The following is a 24,036-nucleotide window of genomic DNA, read 5'->3' as shown; positions in this document are numbered from 1 at the left end:
TTGAGGCCATGGAAAACCTACAGGCTGCTCTAAATTGTGCCACTGAACAAGCCAGACCAGTCTCCAGCCAGCCCCAGAACTCTGGGCCTGACAAGGGAGCATACAGCGACCTTTCCCCCACTTCCGTGTTTCAGCTGCACTGAGTGCAGCTCAGTCACAGCTAAGCCATGGTCTACACGACAGACCTATGTCCGTATAATTACACACCCCTGAGCGACACAGTTATCCCGACCCAACGTCTGGTGTAGACAGCACTATATCAATGGGAGGGTTTCACCCGTCGACATAGCAGCTATGTCCATTCTTTCTTATTATGCATTTTAAGTCTGCTTTGGGCCCAGTACTGTTCCATTGTTGAAGAGAATGGCAGAACTCCCTTTAACAGGAGCAGGATCGGGTCCATTGACTCCAATGCAAATTGCAAATGCTCAGCACTTCACAGGTTTTGACCACCAGTGTTTCTTGTTCTGGTTATTCCATCTTGAATGGACTTTGTGAGCCAGAATCTGAGTGTAGCTATACACTTGTAACATTGACTTCACTGGGAATTTTGTGTGAAGGCCAGTAAGTCATTTTCATATGAATCTGCATACTTCAGCTAAATTAGTCAATATATAAATGCTGAGGAAATATAATAAATTTAATATTTGCCTCCATTTTTCATTAGACATTTTTGAATGTATTATTCGGAAATGGTACATAGCTTACCAATACTTGACTTAGACTTTGCAGTTATGAATGCAGCTATTTATGTGGCAAGAAAAAAATCGTGGCTAAAGGAAATAAGCAATGGGGAATATGTGAGAGAGCAGGAGAAGAGAAAAGAAAATCAGGAAAGACTAAGAAGAGGTAGAGACAACAAAAAAAAACAGATGAAGAAAAAGCCATCTCACCAGAAAAAGAGCTTTGTTAGCCAATACGTATGTGTTAGATGTAGTAAACACCACATTAATGGTATTATGTGCATGGTATTAATATAATATACATTATATATATGGATGTTGGGAAGGTATGTTAACTGAATGTATTATGCTCCTCCCACAATTCTGTTCCCCCATGTCAGGTATCCCACAATGCTTTGCAAAGCTAAAGTCAGCTTTGGCATTAGAAAACAGGAAACTTGTCAAAGCAATAATACATGAATACTCTATACCAAGTACTGTTAGGGAGTACTATCATGGCTCATCATCACCTGGAATGTAGTATTCAAAACAAGATATGGGAAAGTACAGGGATGTACCCACGGACAAAGCTGGAACACTTGGTTGAAAAAGGACCCTGGCGGCTCTGGTCAGCACTGCTGACCGGGCCATTAAAAGTCCGGTTGGTGGTGCAGTGGGGCTTCCAGGCTCCCTGCCTGGCTCCACAAGGCTCCTGGGAAGCAGCCAGCATTACCCTCTGGCTCCTAGACAGAGAGGCAGCCACAGGGGCACTGCACACAGCCCCAGCCCCTGCCCCAAGGGCCAGCTCCGCAGGTCCCATTGGCCAGGAACCACGGCCAATGGGAGCTGTGGGGATGGTGCCTGCGGGCGGGGTCATCACGCAAAGCCCCCTGGCCACCCCTTCATCTAGGAGCCAAAGGGACATGTTGCCACTACTCGTGAGCTGCCTGAGGTCAGCACCGCCCAGAATTCACATCCCGAACCCCCTCCTATACCCCAACTCCCTTCCCCATCTCGGAACTCCCTCCCACATCCAAACTCCCTTCCAGAGCCCACACTCTGCACCCCAATCACCTTTCCCAGCCCAGAGCCCCCTCCCGCACCCTGAATCCCTCATTTCTGGCCCCACCCTAGAGCCCGCATTCCCAGACTAGAGCCCCTACGCCCTTCCATACCCCAGCCCCCTGCCTCAGGCCTGAGCCCCCTCCCACACTCCGAACCCCTCAACCCCACCCCCCAGCCCGGAGCCCCCTCCTGCACACCAAATCCCTCATCCATGGCCCCACCCCAGAGCTCGTGCTCACAACCAGAGCCCTCACTTCCTCTCACACCCCAGCCCCCTGCCGCAGCCCGGAGCCCCCTCCCACACTCTGAACCCCTCAGCCCCACCCCCCAGCCCAGAGCCCCTCCTGCACCCCAAACCCCTCATCCCTGGCTCCACCCCAGAGCCCACACCCCTAGCCGGAGCCCTCACCCTCTCCCACACCCTAACCTCTTGGAACAGCCTGATGAAAATAAGTGAGTGAGCAAGGATGGGGGGAGCGAGCAATGGAGGGAGGAGGGATGGAGTGAGCAGGGGTGGGGCCTGGAGGAAGGGGTGGGGGCATGGGCGGGACCATGGGGAAGTGGGCGGGGCAAGGGTGTTTGGTTTTCTGCTATTAGAATTTGGGAACCCCAGACAAAGCTGGCACAAACTAGTGGGTTAAACTTAAACTTCAAGTGACGTATAGGGGGCTTTTAGCTTGTAAACAACCACAATATAAATAGAAGTACGTTTAGGTACGTATCTTTAAAGCACACCTTCTGTGTAAGGTGAATATGCTGCAAGATAAGAATTGCTTCCTTGAAGGAGAGTATGTATGTCTTCTTTTCTTACTGTGTTGCTTTATCTTTAGACAGTAAATTTGGCTAAATTTGGTTTATTGGTCTCTTGAACATTTTTAAGAACAAACCCCACGAGTGAAGTCAGTCAGTTGGTTATACTGTTAATCAATAGCCTCAACTTTAGTCACACACAAGAAATGTTGCTTCCAGAAAAGCCAGGTCAGGCATTGGGAAGTGGTAGATGCTTCAAGGAGGAAGGATAGTTTTTTGATAGTTTCAGTTCCACTGAACTGCGACTCAGAAAGCCTGGTCACACAGGGACTGCCACACAGTCCCTGTGTGACCCTGGGAAAATTACATAATCTCTGTGTGGCTCAGTAATGTCTGTAAAAGGGGGATAATAATTTCTTTCTTCTGCCTTTTGTCTGACTCTTCTGTTTTGTTTGCAAACTCTATGGGACAGGAACAGTCTCTTATTAAGTGTTTATGCAGTACCTAGCACAATGGTGTCCCAATCTCAGTAGTGGCAACAGGTGCTACTGTCATACAAATAAATAATAATAATATGGGAGACAACCTAATTTGAGCCAAGACGCACTGTGCTGATGAGTGCAGTATGAGAAATTATAGACTAGAATAGCAGATAGGAAAACTGAAAACATAATGACAGTCAATTTGAAAGGGAAAGGAGGATTAAAGGAAAATACAAGAGAAAACTGAACCAGCCTAGAAGTTGTGGTCTGTAGTGCAGTGCAGGAAACCTGAGCTCAATGCATAACCTCTGTTCCTTGATTCTAGGGCTGGTAGCAGTGATGGGCTACCATATTTGCTTAGGCAATATATTTAGTCACTCAGGAGAGGAAGTACCTCCCATTGCTCAATGGTAACTTCTCTGATTGACTAAGGATGGAGATACTAATAGACTTCAAAAGCAGTGCTGTTTGTTGCTGGTAGAAATGTGGCTATTACTAGAGTCTATGTGAAACTATGTAAAACAGGGCAAAATGAGGGGAATCTTTGGGGCTCCAGCAGAGATGCAGAGGAACCTCAAGAGATGAGGGAGAGAAAAGAAAGATTACAGTAACAAGATGTTCTTCTGAGAAGAAGACACCATATCTTCTAGAGTTTACCAAGTTACTGTCATAATACTAGGGGAGAAAAAAACTAGAGCTACTTTTTGGGTTAGATGATTTCTTGGGTAATTGCTGGCTGCCATGTCTACCAAGCCAAGCTGCTAGTCGCGATCGCATGCTTGTCTGCTTCTCCCACAAGCACTCTCCTGTTAGGGTCTTGTGTGCTTTTGAAAATCCCACTAGGCACCTATCTTCATCTTTAAGTGTCTAAATACCTTTAAATATCTGTCCCTTTGTACTTTCGCCCATGCTGCCCCTTACATGCAAGGGGAAAGTCGTAATCTGTAAAGCCACCATCTTATCCTCCTCCTTAAAAATTCACCTCTTCCATTATGCTTATAGGAAACGCCGTCAACCCTCCCCCGAAAAAGCCCTTACCATAAGATAATAGCAAGGCCATTAGCACATTGTGATTACTGCTACTAATTGTCTACAGATTGTGCACACATTTTAATTTTTCTCAGGAAAATTAACTATTATTAAGGTGAGGGTTTTTTTTTTATTATTCTCATTATGGTTATGGTAAAAGATCAGAATTAGTGCCTGGGCTGGTACATTTTCATTACTGTTTTGGAAGACTGCTGTACCTCTTCAATCATTTTGGGCTTTCTTGTGCTCTCACACCAGTTGTGTTAACTACATTGGCTTCACTGAAGTAAACACCAGCTATACACTGGGCCCTTTATCAATTAAGTCCAACAGCAAAAAGTTTCCTGTTTGTGTTTTCACAGGAAAGCATTGCTGAAGTTATTGAAAGGAGAACTATATGAGATTTTGAAAGTTGTCCTTCAGTCTTTGTTACTATGTGGACCAATGGTTTACATATTTATACATAGTTGTGTGCTGGCTCATTATGCTGTTATGGTTTGTCCTGCTACTGCCAATGCGAACTCTGATTTCTTACTTTCTCAGTTGACTTTTCTTCTGGCAGTTGGTATATTTGGCACTGAGTATATAAATGAGACTGCCTTCAATTTAGCAGGTCTTGCATTAAAAAGGGCTTTTAAAATCAAGTTCTCCTTAGTTCTGGGGAAAAATCTAGATTTTGAGAGCAAAATTACATAACCAGGTTGCATCAATTTGTTGTAAGTAATGCCCCACGTTACTTTAAACAGAGTTCATGTCATAAGTAATTTTTTCTGCATCATATAATTGTATGATTACGTACAGAACTGATATTATACTTAGTTTAAAAAAAATCCTGACAAACTTTTACATAGTGAACACAATTATATGTTTTTGCGTGATATTTTATAAGATTCACAATATAAGATGTGCACTATCAGTGTACAATTAAACTTTTACTTTTGAGGTTAGAAATCAAAGTATGCCTGATTTTCTTTATCTTCATCTCATCTGCTTTGAGTTTAACATATCTTTCTGAACAAAGACATGTTTGTAAAGGATATTAAGTTTTGTTTGGACTTCCTCTCCATTTAAAGTACTCAGTGGACCCTAATGTGAAGTTATGATCCCCTAGACTGATTGATATATAAACATAAGACAGATGGTGTAGAGATGACTCTGATGATAATTCATTTTTCAGCTAGTCATGAAGATACTTTGATTACTGTGTGTTTAAGTAATTATAACACAGTGTTCAATGTTAGTCTTGTTAGTAGGGAACACATGGGAAACAAGTTACATGTTATTCATGCCCAACAAAGGATGCACTGTGGTGTGACCATTTTAATTCCTAATGCTAGATTAGAAACATTGGACTTTAAGATATGTCACACTGTGAAGTAAATAAATTAAACATAAACTGAATAAAAAGTTAAGTACATAGTTTTTTGGCATAAATATTTGTTTTGGAAAATATTTGTTACTATATGAAAGAAACTAGTATGTTTGAATTAAGGTTTCACCTTGCATGTAGCTCATTAAAATCGCACATAGCTTGTTTCTAGGTTTACATGAGTCTTAGATATAATGCAGTTTGCCTGGTTCCTTCAATAAAGCATTTTAAGTGTAAATACTGAGAAAAAGATAAACACCCATAAGTTTTAGTTAGAAAACACATTTTTGCCTAAAAAATGTGTGCACAACCATCTAGTGACAGTAACATTTATAGAAAATCTTGATAATATTTAGTTGCCAATAAACCACTAACACCTAAATAACACAAGACTGTTTATTAAAAAAATCACACCACTATTCCTTAACATGACTTTTGAAACAAAATTACATAATTTCAATTTTACATTGTTTACTCCATAATGAATTATGATTTTATAATGTCTGTTTCTATAATAGGATAATTGACCGCTTAGATGGAGTTCGCTTGTTGTGGTCCTTGTTGAAAAATCCTCATCCAGATGTTCAAGCAAGTGCAGCGTGGGCTATCTGTCCCTGCATTGAAAATGCTAAGGTGAGAATATATTTACTAAAATGTAATTGTTTATAGATAAGGCTAAGATTTAGTGACTGCCCCCAGCACCTGCTGCTGCTCAGGCACTCCCCAGGGCCAGCCACCCTAGGACCGCTGCTTGGGTGCTCCCTGAGGCCAGCTGCCCAAGCAGCAGCTGGAGCGGCTGGCCCCGAGGCAGCCCCCAGGACTGCTGCTCGGGTGCTCCCCACAGCAGCCCCTGGGACCGCTGCTCGGACGCTCCCTGGGGCCAGCTGTCTTGGGCTGCCCAAGCAGTGGCCTGTGCAGCTGGCCGCGGGGAGCTCCACAGCCCTGGGATCAGCTGCATCAGCCACTGCAGCTGCAAAAGTCACAGAGGTTGCAGAAAATCACAGAATCCGTGACCTCTGTGACAGAATCACAGCCTTATTTATAGATCATAATCACATTTTTCACATGATTTTCAATAATTCATGTTTACAGTCTTGCTAATTAGTCACCTTTTACTTGTATTCTTTTAACTGCTTTAAATAATTTAATTTATTTATTTGAATATTTAAAACACAACTACACAACTACAGAAACCCATCTACTGCTCATAGCAATCTGGTTGTCCTTAATTGTACTTTCTCTGTTTGTAAAATGTCATCTTTATAATAATGTAACCAGAACTCTGCATACTGTTCCCAGTAAAGCATCCTGAAAGGTGCTAGTCGAACAATAATGGAAATAAAAGTGTTCTATTAACAGACTGAACAGCACAGCTAGTGGCTCTCTTCTACCCTACATACCTCAACCATGTTCTCAAGGGAGCACCTTTTGGCTTGAGAGCATATTTCAGTCTCCATGCCAATGAAATCCTTAGATTCTCTGCTCAGACTGCCAACGAAAAGTGCCAGTTGTGAATGGTAGTTCTTGTGCAGTAGTCAGCTGTGCACAAAGAACTGGACTATTAATTTATTTCATATAGACTGCCAAACAGAGATAAAAAGGTGACTATTTTCCTTTACTGGTCTAGAATGGATTAGACCCAATGATCCATGGTACAGAAAATATGAAAGGTTTTGTTTCTCTTAAGCATATCCCTAAAATATCTCGGAGTCTTGCATCACTAACTCTTGTACAAGACTGGAATGATTTCTTCCAATTTCTAATGAATGCCCCATTAACACAAGTTTTGATTTTCCTTTGTACTCTGTCACTGATATAAATCATTCTGCACAACGTTTAAAGACCTGATCCTGTGAGGTGCTGGAGCCCCCTTGGAAGTACTACATCAGTGATACTCAGAACTGAGGCTCATGAGCTGCAAGTGGCTCTTTACTGTGTCTCCTGCAGCTCTTTGTAGCACATGGTATTAAAACACTGTGATTTAATTATTAACCAGTCTAAGTTATTAACCAATCTGGATGCTTTTACTAAGTTATTAACCAACTGTAGTTGATAAAATAATAATACCTGGTCAGTCATTATGTTGTGATAATTATATATATATATATATATATAGTAAATGAAACAATGAATTCACACTACTATGGCTCTTTTGGGTAATGATGATCACTAATTTGGCTCCTGAACTACTGATGTCTGATTATCACTGTACCAAATGCTCTCAACTCCCACTGAAGTCAACATTTCCTGTGAAGAACTAAGCAACTTAGAGGATCAACAATTTCTGTGTATCTACCTTTCTTTTTAATGCTTTATAAACATCATGAAATAGTTGAAGGGACATTTCCTCCTGATTTTGATTCATAGATTCAGCATCTTACAGTTTTCCACACTGATTTCTATAGACCACTTACCTGCCCCTTTTCCAAACTAACCAAGTCATTCTGAATTGTATTTCCCTTTCTTTTTTATTAACACACTCTCCTCTAAGATTTTATATTAACAAGTGATGTGTTACATGTATTTCCCTTCTTTCAAGAAAGGGATGCACCTGCCTGTATCTTGGACTGTTATTACCAATACATGTTGCCTGTATTTGATAGCTAAGACTTTTCATTATACAACTGAGTAGGTCCCCCATCACCTGTGCTTAGGGACTATACTGGGTACTTAGCTCACCTGGCTCTGAGAGTTGTATTGCCAGAAACCCCCACCCCACCCTTGAAATTCCTTTCAAAAGTGTTTTTCCTGGGCTATAGAGGGCAATGGAACAGATGTTGTAGACTTAGGCTGCATTAAGGGTCACTATGCTGCCCGATTTGGGTCACTATGCTGTAGAAAAGATATTGAATTAAAGTTAAAACTGCTGTTTGTTAATACCAATACAATGATTTGGTTAATGTTATTTTGTGTGTGATAGATTTAAGACATTTTTTAAATGTAGAGATAGGTTGTACTGGCCAATGCATAAACCATTCCACCTCTGGAAGCTACAAATGATAGTTTGCTGGTCTGAAGTTAGTCACTGTTTTTATACATCACTAAACCACTACACATGGTGGATTCCAGAGTGGCCTAAGAATGACTTGTGAACAAGCAGTTGCTAGTTGGCATCAATGTGATTGAGGTATTGGAGCTCTGTGGGAAAATTTGCTCAACAACTGCCAGTGCTACTAGTCACCCACTTTCATGAGCATTACATTAATTTTCAAAGTTTATATATAAACTATAAATATATTAATACATGCCTCTTTTACAAAGCAAGAACAAAGGAGCTGTGTAGGTCATTAATTCAAAAGAATGATCTTAATGGAAACAGATTTAGATTAATTAGTTTCTTAATTCAAAACGTAAAAACCACTACTATAGTAATGTTGGTAATGACAGAATATCAGTGTACTGTCCAAGAGATGCAAATAATTATGAAAAAGTGCAAAGAAAAGTATTCTCAACTCTGTTGATATTGGAATGTTAAATTATGTGTTATGAATCATGCTACCTCAAAAAACATTATTTAAACTTTGTTCCAAAGCACAGCAATCCAAACAGAAAAATGTAGCAAAACTCTACAAAGTCTTTATTAATGCTATTCTGAAATTCACCTGTGGGGTAGCAGACAAAGGCTCTTCACACCACTGAAGGTGACACTGTCAATATGATTTTTTTAACTGATGCATTAAAAACAAAATCAGTTTCCTGGTAGAGCAACCTTTAAATAGTAAATCCTGACATTTAAAAAATTGTTATAAGGGTTTTCTGCTCCTCTCTTTATGTTTAGAGAAATCTTTTGGGTAGTCCTGAGAGCAGAACACTAAACATGCTCAGGCTCACCCATCCTCTCCCCTAGCTATTCTCTCTGGGCACACATCTGCTTGCTGTCTGTTCATAATTATTTTCAATTTCAGCTCTGCTGCTGATGTTACTGGTACACATCCCTTTAAAGGGATTGGGGAAGGATGAGCACCATGAACAATACACTGAAACTGACTATACCTTAAAGTGCTGTCAAGTTAGTAAAGCAATAAAACTGGGAAAAAAGGGAAAGATTTCCCCCACCCCCGCCTCCAATCTCTTAGGGGTTACTTGTAACAACGTAGTTCAACATTTTCAGATGGAAGTGTGATTTTCAAGTTGATGGCTCCCCTTGAAGCCCTATATTAAAGCTTCATGGGGAAGCTGCAGGCTGAGCAGCCATGCAGACTGTGTATCCCCTGCCTACCATGAAAGAGGATCTCTATATTGGCTCCATATAGGTCAGCACAGAAGGCTAGGGTGGAATGGATGGGTGGGGCCATGAAATTGGCATTTATGCAGATCCAGTGGCCTCCACACTCGCAGCCCATATCTAGAGTAGGGCCACTGGTGGAGCATGTGCTACTTTCTTCTTCATGCCACATGATTACTCAGGCTTTATGCAGGAGAGGTGCATTTCACCTGTTACAGAATCATTTAACATTACCATATGTGTAAACCTACAGTGAACCTTTGTAACAAAGAAAGTTTGTTGAGTTTGTAAAACTTTCTGATGTTTATAAAATAAAAATATTGCCAGTTACTGTTTTAAATTAGTGATGATAGTTGGTTTCCACATTTCAGTAATAAAAAATGTTAGAATATCAATTTCAGTAGTTCCCAAGCTTTTCTGAATACTGTACATAAAGTTACGCTTTTTGTTCTATATGACTTTTTTGAAAAAATATATAATGTCACTTCATAAATATTTGTGTCTGCACCATGTTTTGGTTAAACCCATGATGTCAAAATTCCCCATATGAGCACATACAATACTTTCCAATTTTCTTATTTTCTTTGATATGCTTCTTATATTTGCATACAGAAACCTTGGCAGTTTGAAGTTGATGATCTTATTACTCCCCTTCCATTTTCCTATTTTTTTCCTGTAAACATTATACTTTTTTACACATCAATTGGGACCCTACTTTTTTATACTCTGCTAATTGTAAGGAATTTGATCTTAATTTGTGTAATTTTAAAGCCATGCAACGGAGAGCTAGAATTTCCTAATACTAAATGCTTATATAAAATGTATTCCTGTTCACTGAAGGAAGAGCTGGGCCTACGTTATCAAGAAGACATTAATTATTAATTATCAATAAGAATTATTAATTCATTTTCTTGGTAGGTTCCACAATGTGATAGGTTCCAAAACAACATAAAAGAAGGCATGGTACCTACCCTAACATGGCTTTCACTTGATAATAAAATGGTTTAAAGTTGTCTGATGTAGAAGTGATACTTTTCTGCAGCCCAGCATCTCCCACAATTCTGGACATCTGGGCTGCTCTCCTGTCTCTGCAGCTTAGGGAAGTGGATCAGCATTTTGGCACCAAATGGTCTGGCCATGCCCCTCTGTTTGAGTGCCACATTCTTTGCCTCTGCAGTAGAAAACAGTGATAGTTTCTTTTGCTCCCACCCTTGCTCTTTCTATTTTAAAATTTCTGCCCATTTTTTTGGGCAGTGGACAGCAATGCTTCTTTGGCAGTCATCCTCTTTCCTGGATCAGTTAACCCCTTTAGGGGTTTAATCACCACTGAACCTCCGGAGCAACGTCTCCCTGCCGGCTCCTCTGACCCTTACAGGCATGATAGAACAGGCAAGAAAGCATCTGGTTAAATCCAAGCAGTGCTGTATATGTGAGGCAGCCTTCCCAGGTTCAGCAGACTTGGGTTGCGAGCAACTCAACTGTATCCCTTCCTGGGCAACATCCTGATCAGAGCTCCATTGCAGTCAGCAGCGCACAGAGCCACGTCTTGGACGTTGAATCTCCTCTAGGCACACATCTTCATCACCAGTGCCTAGAAAAGTTATCTGGCTCCATCCACCAGAATAACCCACCTGGGGGTATAAATAGACACTTTGGTAGTGAAGATCTACCCATTATTAAAAAGGTTTCAGAAAATCTGGAAATTTATTTTCTTGCTCCAGGCCGCAGGAGGCCTGCCGAAGCACTGTGCCTCCAACTGCTAGGATTCCTGGTGTTGTGCATAGGGATCACTCCATGGGCACAATCATGCATCAGAAGTCTTCAAGCCTTCATATTAAAGGTGTGAGGCCAGGCCCTGGAACACATAAACAATCATGTACAGGTTCTGACACAGGTATTCAACTCCTTATAATGGTAATCAGCCCACAGCAATGTCTGCAAAGGCATGTCCATTTGCCTTCCAGGCAATGGAAGTAATGAGGTGAGCTGAACAGTTCCTCCTTTTCCCCAGAGCAATCTACGTCAAAAGGGACCTGAACCAAAAGGCAGATTGGCTCAGCAAGCACCAAGTCAACAACTCTGAGTGCTGCCTAAATCAGCAAATTTTCAACTTAATTGTTCAGATGTTCAGCATCCCTTCAGCCTACCTGTTTGTGAATCATATGAATGCAAAGAAGCCAAAATACTTCACAAGGCAGATCCCAGGTCTGTGGGGACAGATGCCTTATTGCATAGTCGATACGTTACACATATCCACCCTTTCCACTACTGGGGAAGGTGGTCCAGAAAATAAAATGAGAACAGGCAGCAGTAATACTGATAACTCCTCATTGGCCAAGGAGATGTTGGTTCTCAGACCTGGCAGAGCTGAAACTGGAACCCCCCCACTCCAGCTTCCATGGAGACCAGACATCCTTTTGCAAGGTCCTCTTCTTCCTCCACACCTGAAACAGCTTCAACTAACATCCTGGCTATTGAGATGGAAGCACTAGAAGGTCTCAGTCTGTCCTCCAGAGTCATGAAGACATTGCTTTCATCTAGGAGAGTATTGACACTAAAAGTGTACACCTCTATCTGGTCCAGATTCAACAACTGGTGCCAAAAGCACAAGGCAAATGCCAGAAATTCAGGAATTCCAACCATTCTGGACTTTTTCCATAGAGGCATAGACAGAGGCCTTTAGCCCAGTACCATTGCATGTCAGTTGTCAGCTCTTAGTAGCATGCTCTTCAAAGGATCCTCAGGCTTCTTGGCAGACAGTCCACAGGTAGCCAGATTCTTTTGAGCAGTCCGATTAGCCACACCAATGGTCAGGCCAGTCTTCCCAAAATGGGAGCTTCCACTAGTTTTGAAGGCCCTGACAACCCGTCCCTTCAAGTTTCAAACTTCAGTGTCAGCCTTTTATTTATCCATTAAGGCTTGTTTCTTAGTAGCTGTCATGTCTGCCAGGCAAGTGTCAGAGATGGCAGCCTTATCTATACAGGAACCTTACTGTGTGTTCCACGAGGACAAGGTGGTGCTCAGAGCACCAGAATCCTTTCTTTCTAAGGTAAATTCCTCCTTCCACACTTCCCAAAAGGTTGTGCTTCCTTTGTTCTGTCCAAAACCACAGCATGAAACTGAAAAAGATGTGGCACAGCTTAGATGTCAGAAGAGCATTGAAAATCTATCTCAAGTGTACAGAATCCACAAGAAGAATAGGCTGTGTGTCCTGCCAGCCAAAATGCCAGGGACTCAGTGCTTCCAACTCCTCCATTCTAGATGGTTTAGACTTTGTATTATGAAAGCCTGTGAATTATCAGAGGTTGCTGTCACAGAAGAGATCAAGGTGCAATCCATGAGATCCTTAGTGACCTCACGAGCAAGTGTGTCCTCTTCAGCAATTTGTAAAGTGGACATTTGATCTACAGCTAACATCTTCATTAAGCACTACAAGGTGGATTTTCTGTCTTCTGCAGAGACCTCCTTTGTTGGGAGGATGCTTCAGGCAGAAATAATACAGACTTTTGAGTGAGCTCACAAAAAGGGAGGGTACTTCTTTCCCACATAATTTTTATTTTATAACCCTCCCTACATAACAACTCACAGCTCGCTTCTTCCCAGAAGTCCAGAATTGTGGGAGACTCTGGGCTGCAGAACAGAAAATTTCTTACTAATAATTTACTGTCTGCTAGCAGGGTCTTCCACAATTCCACCCACCCTGGATCATAAGCCAAGTGTCAGATATTAAGTGGAATCTTTTAAATCAAGATTGGATGTTTTTCTAAAAGATATACTCTAGGAATTATTTTGGGGAAGTTCTATGGCCTGTGTTATACAGAAGATCAGGCACATGTTATACAGGTCAGGTGATCACAATGGTTCCTCTGACCTTGGAATCTATGAATTTATTAATCTCCATTGTACTAATGTATATAGCTATTTCATTATCGCTGAAATAGTAAGTTTATAGTTTGGGAATAACTCATCTGGCTACAAGTGGGAGCAGAGAGGACGTGGCCAGACGGTGCAGCACCAAAATGCTGATCAGCCTCCATAAATTTATAGTTTGGGAATAACTCATCTGGCTACAAGTGGGAGCAGAGAGGATGTGGCCAGACCATGCGGCACCAAAATGCTGATCTGCCTCCATGAGCTGCAGAGAGAAGAGCAGGTCAGATGTCCAGAATTATGGGAGATGCTGCTAGCAGAAAGGAAATCACCGGTAAGATCTTTTCCATTATTTCTATATCTCAATTTGTTGAATTGATTCCGTATTTTTCTTTTAGTTTTTAATGTCTAAACAGGAGAAATAACTGTAGTTTCCATCTACATCCTTTCTTTCCTAATCATCTCTTATGCTCTTGGTAGGACTGCTTCCCTCTGCCTTCATATACAACTATACACAGTGTTCCATCTGGATTCATAACTGTTGCTGTTCAGAAAACAGAATTTAGATTCCATGAAAAAATTAAAAATTTTGGGGGGGGGAAATCCCAAATCATTATGAAAAGTCAAAATTTTTTAAAAAATTGGGATGTAATTTCGAATCTATTCTGGAGTCACAGAGCCTGGCTCTTGACTTCCTGGCAACCTATCAGGCAAGTAGATGGGAAACCCAGCAACCCACCTGGGTCACTGTACAGTTACTCCAGTTATACTTTTTGTCTCATATTTCAAATACAATGGTGCTTTACAAGATGCCATAAAAGGCAAATCGTGACCTTTCCTCCATGGCCACAAAGGACCCTTACCGTAGTAGTTATGCTGCTTTTGTGCAGGGGAAATTGGATTTGGGAGCTCACACAGGAGTGTGCACTCCTGAGGGCCACAACACAGAGCACAGAAAGTGTCCTGGGAGATTGGAAAGTTGGAGGGGGGCAGATCTGATCCCATCTTTGGGGGCGGGAGGGGGAATGCAACAGCCACAAATGTGGCCCTAATGTTGCAGTAGCAGCTGTGAAATGGCCTGAGAAAGGGAAGATTCTTTCCCTCACTCCCACTGGCTCTCACAGAATGGCATTCTGGTTGCTAAGTGTCTGGTTTTCAACTGGAAAGTCCGGTCAAAAGGGGACCTGTGCAGTGTCCGGTCAGTACTGCTGATCAGACACCAAAAGTCCGGTTACTGTAGTAACTGCAATTGGCCTCCGCTGCTGGGAGGGTGGGAAGAGCAGTTGCTGCTGGAGGAACTGGCTCGCAGCTCTGGCGGAGAGGAAGGTACTGGCGCTACCCGGGGGACGGATCCTGACAGCACGAGGCATTTGAGGAGCAGGCCAACAGCTGGGCTTGCTGCCCATGATGGCCTGTCCCACCTTCGCAGACTGCTGGGGCCCTGGCTCTCTCTGACCCCTTGTTCTGGGGACCCCTCCACCCCGCTGTGACCTGATTGGCCCCAGCCTTTCGCTCTGGGGACCGACCCTTTCTCCACCCCAGCTCCGTGCTCCGGCGCCCGCTCTCCTCCGCCCTGTTATGCCCCAACTGGGCAGGCAGGCAGGCAGGCTCCGCATTAGCTCCTCCCAGCCCAACTCTTCAGGCGGCAAGTGAGTGGCAGGAGTGGGTGCAGCGAGCGATGGGGGGCCAGTAGTGTGTGGTTTTGAAAATTGGAAAGTTGGTAACCCTAAGAATGCCCCACTGAATAGCATGCTTACTTGGCTAAGGATTTTGCCTTACTGCTTAAATATGGGCAGCAACACATTGCCAAAGTATTTGGTTGTTTGATGATTGCTCCAGGAAGAGTCAGAGAAGTAATCTGCCCTCTCAGGCCAAAGAGCAGCAGTAAAGCCACTTCACAGCCATTATTGCAACTCTGAGGCTGCAGTAGTCTTTGCAACCTCAGTGGGGTTAGAAGGACAGGAAAATCTGTGTAGCATCAATGCCACTACCCAGCCCTGCCCCCCTCAATACCTTGTGCACTGGCAGAGCTGGGCAATCTACTGGAAACCTGTCCCACCTTGTGAGATGGAAACTCATCAGTTCTGCAACCCTGGGAACCTTCACAACTTCTGAGGCAGGGGCAGGATTTGCCTTACCAATTCTGCAATGATGGAAACTTTCTCAGCTTTGGAGGAGGGGCAAGATTTGCTTGTAATATGAACAATGAATAGACATTTCCTTATGTAAATACCATACTCCCTCTTTTCACTAAACAACAGAAGTAGAGTACTGTGCCTGTTTTGCTAGTTATCTAAGAACATTCATAGATGGAAAATAATATGTATTGTATTTTTTAAAACTAAGGTCAGAATTTTGAAGTTTATAAATTGCGTTGTGCTTTAATATGCTAAATTATGGAATTGGCGATGGAGAGTAAAAATGGACAGTTTCCATTAGAGGAAAGGTAGTATAAAGATGACTTGATAATTAAAGTTTATTTGAACAACCATACCATCACATTTTTGGGCAAAAGCCATCAGAGTTGACAAATTAGCTTTGACATCTTAAGCTTTGTAAGATGTTCTAAATGTAAAATACTACTGATTTTAGTGGAGAAACTTTTATCTGTAAAATGAAATATTTTTAAAGATAAACACAATGTGTTTTTGCAGTGCACTATTTAGTTTTCAAATAAGAAGAGCAATGGACTCTTTAGAAGAAATGAGAGAGGAATCTGGTTTCAAAAGAATGTTTTGTATTAATGCCTGGACAAGTACTTTATGTCTCAATTTAGAGATGATGAGCTTTGTTTTCTCAATGGAAATCACTACCCCAAAATTAGGTATAAATTGGTAATGGGAAAACCTCAAAAGGGGCCAGAGAACTTGGCATAAGAACCCCAACATTCAGATGTTTTCCAAATCTGTATTTTCTGAAAATTAAGCTAGAAATATTACAATACTTCTGTAATTGGTGTTCCCAATTAGGGAACACATTCTTTAAGATGAGGCTTTCAGACAGTATTTCTGCTTCTATCAGGAGCCAGAAGTGTAGAAGTATGTGAAAATAAAAATTAATGAAAGAAAAGTTCACTACATTTTGCTGAGGTGGTGTTTGAGAGGATCAGTAAGATGTACAAATCAAATGTGTGATTAGAAGGCAATAGGCTGCAACTTCTCTTAGCATAACAAACAGGGCTCTTGTCCTCTGAAAACCTGCCAGATTTTTGTTTTACCTGTTTGTTTATGATCGTAAGTCTCTCACTATTCTGAGGACACAGGTTTTGCTGCCCTGTAGCTAGGGGGAAAAATATATGAGAATGTACAAACTATTTTGGCCTTCTGGTCTACTTCTTACAATTTAAAAAAAAAAAGTTTAACAGCCTATCCTATTTTTATAGGTTTTCTCCTGTTTTTCATTTAAGATTTAAATATTACATTTCAAATGTCAGTGTAATAATAATTTGAAGGTACTTCTTGTTAACTTGGTAATAACTTTTTGTCCATTCTACTTTTTGATTTCTGCTATAGAAACCTCAGCATTTGGCCTCTTGGTTTGTCCAGCCCAATATACAATTTTTACCTTATAAACAGGAAGCATCCACAATTTATCACAACATACCAGTAGGACTTTACAGGGAAAAATATGTTTAGTTTATTTATTGTCAATGAGAATGAATAATATTAATTTTTTAATGTATGAAGTGTGTTGTTTAGCATTATCCTTATAAGGCAGTATTCTTTCTGCCTTACCCTCAATGAATAATTCTTACTTCATGAGGACTATTCAGGAAGTGAAGTACCACTTGATGAGTAAAAGTTGTTGAATGAGTACCAGAATTAATGTGATAAATTCACTCAAATACATTTTCCCCTGTATCCAAATGTTGGCGTTGTTTTGTAGTATAACTATACAGTGAGATGCTTTCTAAGCTTTTCAAAACAACACTAAAAGTTTATATTTTTTTGAATAACTCCATATGTAACTTATCAAAAAGAAAATAACAAGTCTAAATAGTGAACCTAAATATGTTTAATACATTAGAATTTTATAGTATATAAAGGCTTATTATATCTTATATGTACAAAGTTAGTAGTTTAGCCTTAGGCTTGAAAAGTGACACTCTCCTCTCCATGTTTAATGTCAGAATCTTATTATTCCCCAATAGCAAACTAACTGTTGAGCCAAGATTTAGAAACAATATCATTTACATTTCTATAGTAAGATTTTAGGATTACTAGTATATATTAAAGCCTCACACACTAGCATTTGGCAATGACAAACCTTTGGGGTTTGACTCACAAAAAGGTCATGTGTTGATTAGTTTAAAAGGTGCACTTTCGTTATATAGCAGAAAGGTTATATGTTTTATTCCTAATTCAGAAAGAAAATTGAGTACAAAGGAGATCTCTGAAGCCATATATGATTGTTTTTTTGTTTGTTTGTTTTGTTATGAAAGCAATTTGTAGACATAACTGCCCTAGGCTACTTAAACATTAAATGGGAGTCTGAGAAGAACACAAACAACTGAAGACTTTGGTAAAAGAAATACACCTCTACCCCGATATAACGCTGTCCTCGGGAGCCAAAAAATCTTACTGCGTTATAGGTGAAACCGCGTTATATCGAACTTGCTTTGATCCGCCGGAGTGCACAGCCGCGCCCCCCCCCCCCCCCGGAGCGCTGCTTTACCGCGTTATATCCGAATTCATGTTATATCGGGTCGCGTTATATCGGGGTAGAGGTGTACTAATAGTATGAAGATCTATCTCATTAACACAAATATACTCATATAAAAACATCTAAAATAAATGTGGCATTTGCATACAGTAGATACCTATATGTGTCAATAAACACAAATTCAAGTTGAAACTTAATGTAGTAAGCAAAGTATATGGTTATGTTAAATGATACTAAAAGATTGAATTTGAATTTAAATATCTTTGCAAGAAAATCTTTTCAAAAGGTCTTGTAAAGAGCAGAGTATGACATACCAGATCTACAAACTCTCAGCTCTACTTCTTTCTTCTCATTATTATCCTGATTTCCTGCTTCTCTGCTTTTCTTTCACAGACCAGCAAACTACACCCACAATCACATATGGGAAACTTTCCTGACATGTGGTTTCTGCAGTTTCCCTCTGCTTTTCATTACTGATAGAAGGTTCTATCCCTGTGTTTAGCTGGTTTCACAATGGATTCCCAAGACTAAGCTCTCTTCCTTACTACTGGGTTGTTTATATGCTAGCATACCACCAGTCTAATTCCACCTTTACAAAAGGCAGAATATATATTCTTACCATAGTAGATATTGGACATGTAGGGCTATAGTTTCCATGTATGGGCCTGGAAAATCTGAATTTTAACTTTTAGAGATTTTTACACATCTTTACATCAGTGGGTGGGGCAGGGGGAGGTTACCCCATCTTCATAAAAGAGCCTTGCCCTTCAGAAACATGCAGGGAAATCCCATAGAATTTGAACCATCAATAGAGGCAGAGGCATTTGCAGGGAGGCCCAGTCCTTCACTTCAAGGGGATATAACTGTAGCAGGCAGAGCAGGAAGCAGAGTAGGATAATGCAGACATGTTCAGCATTAACTTTTGCAGAAATATCCTTGCAAGTTGAGGTGAGACTGTGACCATCCACCATCCTTCTGCTTCTCCACCTCTTGGAGTCCTCACCCTACAGTATACTTTTTAAGAGGAAACGTTTCACAAAGCTGTTACTCTTCCCTTCCATGTCCTACCCTAGATCTGTCCATTAGTACTAGTGGGGAACATAATAATCTTGGGGTATGTCTACACTACGAGAGTAGTTCGATTTTACTTAAATCGAATATGTGGAATCGATATTACAAAATCGAACGTGTGTGTCCACACTAAGGACAGTAATTCGACTTTGTGAGTCCACACTAACGGGGAAAGCGTCGACATTGGAAGCGGTGCACTGTGGGCAGCTATCCCACAGTTCCCGCAGTCCCCGCTGCCCATTGGAATTCTGGGTCGAGCCGCCAATGCCTTCTGGGTAAAAAAATGTGTCGAGGGTGGTTTTGGGTAACTGTCGTCATCCGTCCGTCACTACCGCCCTCCCTCCCTGAAAGCGCCGGCGGGAAATCAGTTCGCGCACTTTTCTGGTCAGTGACAGCACGGACGCCACAGCACTGCGAGCATGGAGCCCGCTGCGACCATCGCTGCAGTTATGGCCGTTGTCAACACCTCGCAGCTTATCATCCACCTTTCCCAGAGGCAGAGAAATCAGGCGAGGAGGCTACGGCAGCGCGGTGAGGGCCTGAAGTCTGAGAGTGGCACAGACCTGTCAGAAAGCACGGGACCCCGCGCCGAGGACATCACGGTGGCAATGGCTCATGTTGATGTTGTGGAACGGCGATTCTGGGCCCAGGAAACAAGCACGGACTGGTGGGACCGCATAGTGCTGCAGGTCTGGGATGAATCACAGTGGCTGCGAAACTTTCGCATGCGGAAGGGGACTTTCATGGAACTTGTGAGTTGCTGTCCCCTGCCCTGAAGCGCAATCACACCCAGATGCGAGCAGCCCTGACTGTCCAGAAGCGAGTAGCCATAGCCCTCTGGAAGCTTGCAACGCCAGACAGCTACCGGTCAGTCGCGAACCACTTTGGCGTGGGCAAATCTACCGTGGGGGTTGTTGTCATGCAAGTAGCCAACGCAATCATTGAGGTACTGCTCTCAAAGGTAGTGACCCTGGGAAACGCGCAGGTCATCATAGATGGCTTCGCCGCGATGGGATTCCCAAACTGCGGTGGGGCTATAGATGGAACTCACATCCCTATCCTGGGACCGGACCACCAGGCCAGCCAGTACATCAACCGAAAGGGCTACTTTTCAATGGTGCTGCAAGCACTGGTGGACCATAGGGGACGTTTTACAAACATCAATGTCGGATGGCCGGGCAAGGTTCATGACACTCGTGTTTTCAGGAACTCAGGTCTGTTTAGACGGCTGCAGGAAGGTAGTTACTTCCCGGACCACAAAATAACTCTTGGGGATGTGGAGATGCCTATAGTCATCCTCGGGGACCCAGCCTACCCGCTAATGCCCTGGCTCATGAAGCCCTATACTGGTGCCCTGGACACTGAAAAAGAACTCTTCAACTACCGGCTGAGCAAGTGCAGAATGGTGGTGGAGTGTGCTTTTGGCCGTCTCAAGGGGAGATGGAGAAGCTTACTGACTCGCTGTGATCTCAGCGAAACCAATATCCCCATTGTTATTGCAGCTTGCTGTGCGCTCCACAATCTCTGTGAGAGCAAGGGGGAGACCTTTATGGCGGGGTGGGAGGTTGAGGCAAATAGCCTGGCTGCTGATTACGCCCAGCCAGACAGCCGGGCGATTAGAAGAGCCCAGCGGGACGCGCTGTGCATCCGGGAGGCTTTGAAAGCTAGGTTCCTGAGTGAGCAGGGTAACCTGTGACTTTTAAGTTTGTGTACAGAGAAGCTGAACCTGCCCCCGTTTCTTTACCCACTAAATGTTCAGTATCCTCTCCAGTTACATACCCCGTTCCCCCCCTTCCAACACACGTTTAAAAATAAAATCACTTGAATTTTGTTAATGAACACCGTTTTCTTTATTACTGTTTTCGCGGGAAAGTGTTGAACCTGGGACGCAGACTGTGGTGGGGAGCGGGTGTAGTGTAGTGATGCAAATGACGCTTCTAAACTCCAGGAATGACAGGCTCCGCAGTGGTGGACTGGTTGTTTCAACTGAGCCTGCCACCCCTCCTGTTCGGGAGGATGTGGGGGCTATGTGACTTTGTGGCAGGGGGAGGACGGTTACAGATCCCCTGCTGCGTGGCTCTGTGATCCAGGATAAGGACCGCTGCATAAGATCTCTAACTGCCCTCCCCCGCCACAAAGTCACAGAGCAACCCCCACCCCCCCACCACAGAACATGAAAACCACCTCCCAGACTGACCAGGGTAACTAGTGACTGCACTGTGTGTGTGCCCTGCTGCTGAACCTGCCCCCGCCTCTGTACCCTGGTAAAGGTGACTGTCCTGTCCAATTACCAACCCCCTTCCCCCCCTTCAGACAGACTCTCCTCTAAAAGAACATGATGGAAACAGTAATTAACAGAAACATATTTTTTATTAGCAACTACACATGAAACTGGGGGGTGAAACTTGGACGGGGGCTTGGGTGAGGCGGGAAGGAAAGGACTTGTCAAATTTTGGGGAATGAGAGCCTTCTAGTACTAGAGCAGTCTGCAGGGGTGGAGTGAGAGTTTTCACGGACTCTGCCACCCCTCCTTCTTTGGACTTTGGGTGAGGGGGGTATGGGACTTGGTGGCGGGGGAGGGCGGTTACAGATAGACTGCAGCGGGGCTCTGTCCTCCTGCCTCCGGTCCTGCAGAACATCCACAAGGCGCCGGAGCGTGTCCGTTTGCTCCCTCATTAGTCCAAGCAGTGTTTGAGTCGCCTGCTGGTCTTCCTGCCGCCACCTCTCCTCCCGTTCCATGTGTGATCGGTGCATTTGGGACAAGTTATCCCTCCACTCGGTCTGCTGGGCTGCCTGGGCTCGGGAGCAGCCCATAAGTTCCGTGAACATGTCCTCCCGTGTCCTCTTCTTCCTACGCCTAATCTGCGCTAGCCTCTGGGAGTGTGATGCCAGGCTAGGTCGGGAGACAGTCGCAGCTGTGGGAATGGGAAAAAGGGAGTGAATTCCTCAGAAAGATAAATTTAGTTGTGAACAAAGAACATAGTCTTTCTCTGTGAACAAGACTATGCACAGCACCTATCACATGCGCACTCAGGACAAGGTCGAATTTTCGGCCTTCGCATTCAGTGCCTGGGGTCTTGCAGTGCAGATCAGAGAAGCGGGGCAGGACACCGGAATTTGTGTAGCAGGCTGACATGGTAAGCCGTAGACTTGTGGCTGCTTAAAACTTTAATAGTAGCACTGGCCTCCTTTCACATTGAAAGCAATGTCAGTTCCTGCTGCCAGCAATCCGGCAAGCATGAACTCTGCCCCTGTCCCACCCCCTCGCGGCTGTCCCAGGGAAAGATCCCTGTATGTTGCCCCTCTCCCGCCTCCACCGCGTGGCTGTAAGCCGCCGGTTACAGTTCTGTAAAGGAACAGGCAAGCAGTCCCAATACTAACATTCCCCTACCTAATTCAAAGCAAGTCACCATGAGCGACATCACTCTGATGAGGATTTCAGAGACGGAAAAAGAAAGGATGCTTCGGGAAAGCCTGCAAAGACCAGGGCCGTATGCCGCCATGCTCTGCAGGGCAATGATCCCGGAGTACTTGCTTGTCTCCTGGCGCGGAAATGTTTGCTACTACGGAGGACCCAATAAGGCCGCTCTCCCCAGGAACCTGATGCAAAGGCTTTCCAATTACCTCCAGGAGAGCTTCGTGGAGATGTCCCAGGAGGATTTCTGCTCTATCCCCGGACATATAGACCGGATTTTACTGTAGCTGCACTGGTAGGGACTAAACAGTAGAGCGGCTTGGGCAGAACAATCATGCTAAACCGGACATTGTTAGATTTTTTTCAGCAGTTGCACTGCCAGGGACTGAACTATTAAGAGCCTAGGGCAAAGTAATCATGCAAAACCCATTGTTAATATTGTTAATATTCCTGTTCTGTTAAAAATAAATGTTTAGGTGTTTTAAACACTTACTGAGTGATCCTTCCCCTGATTCTGTGTCCGGGTTAATGGCTGGGGACGGTTGGTAGGGGATCTCTGTAAGGGTGATGAAGAGATCCTGGCTGTCGGGGAAATCAGCGTTGTAAGCGCTGTCGACTGCCTCGTCCTCCTCATCTTCTTCCTCATGTCCGAGGAAGCGGCCATCGACAATATCCCATCCTCAGAGTCCACGGTCAGTGGTGGGGTAGTGGTGGCGGCCGCACCTAGGATGGAATGCAGTGCCTCGTAGAAACGGGATGTCTGGGGCTGGGATCCGGAGCGTCCGTTTGCCTTTTTGGTCTTCTGGTAGCCTTGTCTCAGCTCCTTGATTTTCACGCGGCACTGCGTTGCATCCCGGCTGTATCCTCTCTCTGCCATGGCTTTAGAGATCTTCTCATAGATCTTTGCATTCCGTCTTTTGGAGCGCAGCTCGGAAAGCACGGACTCATCGCCCCACACAGCGATCAGATCCAAGACTTCCCGATCAGTCCATGCTGGGGGCCTCTTTCTATTCTGAGATTGCACGGCCATCTCTGCTGGAGAGCTCTGCATCGTTGCCAGTGCTGCTGAGCTCGCCACGATGTCCAAACAGGAACTGAGATTCAAACTGCCCAGACAGGAAAAGGAATTCAAATTTTCCCGGGGCTTTTCCTGTGTGGCTGGTCAGAGCATCCGAGCTCGGACTGCTGTCCAGAGCGTCAACAGAGTGGTGCACTGTGGGATAGCTCCCGGAGGTATTACCGTCGATTTCCATCCACACCTAGCCTAATTCGACATGGCCATGTCGAATTTAGCGCTACTCCCCTCGTTGGGGAGGAGTACAGAAGTCGAATTGAAGAGACCTCTATGTCGAACTAAATAGCTTCGTGGTGTGGACGGGTGCAGAGTTAATTCGATGTAACGGCGCTAAATTCGACATAAACTCCTAGTGTAGACC

General features: G+C 43.5%; 1 protein-coding gene across 1 annotated transcript in view; it reads left to right on the top strand.

Annotated features, from left to right (window-relative positions):
• ODAD2 (outer dynein arm docking complex subunit 2) overlaps positions 1–24,036 on the top strand; it is a 169,671-nt gene that overhangs the window by 101,559 nt on the left and 44,076 nt on the right. The window contains exon 16 of the mRNA XM_065399867.1: positions 5,876–5,990. Coding sequence (XP_065255939.1) covers positions 5,876–5,990 — 115 coding nt within the window. The remainder of the gene's footprint in view (positions 1–5,875; positions 5,991–24,036) is intronic.

The sequence above is a fragment of the Emys orbicularis genome, chromosome 2 (assembly GCF_028017835.1).
Source record: "Emys orbicularis isolate rEmyOrb1 chromosome 2, rEmyOrb1.hap1, whole genome shotgun sequence".
Classification (NCBI taxonomy): domain Eukaryota; kingdom Metazoa; phylum Chordata; order Testudines; family Emydidae; genus Emys; species Emys orbicularis.
This window is presented reverse-complemented; position numbering and strand designations above follow the sequence as displayed.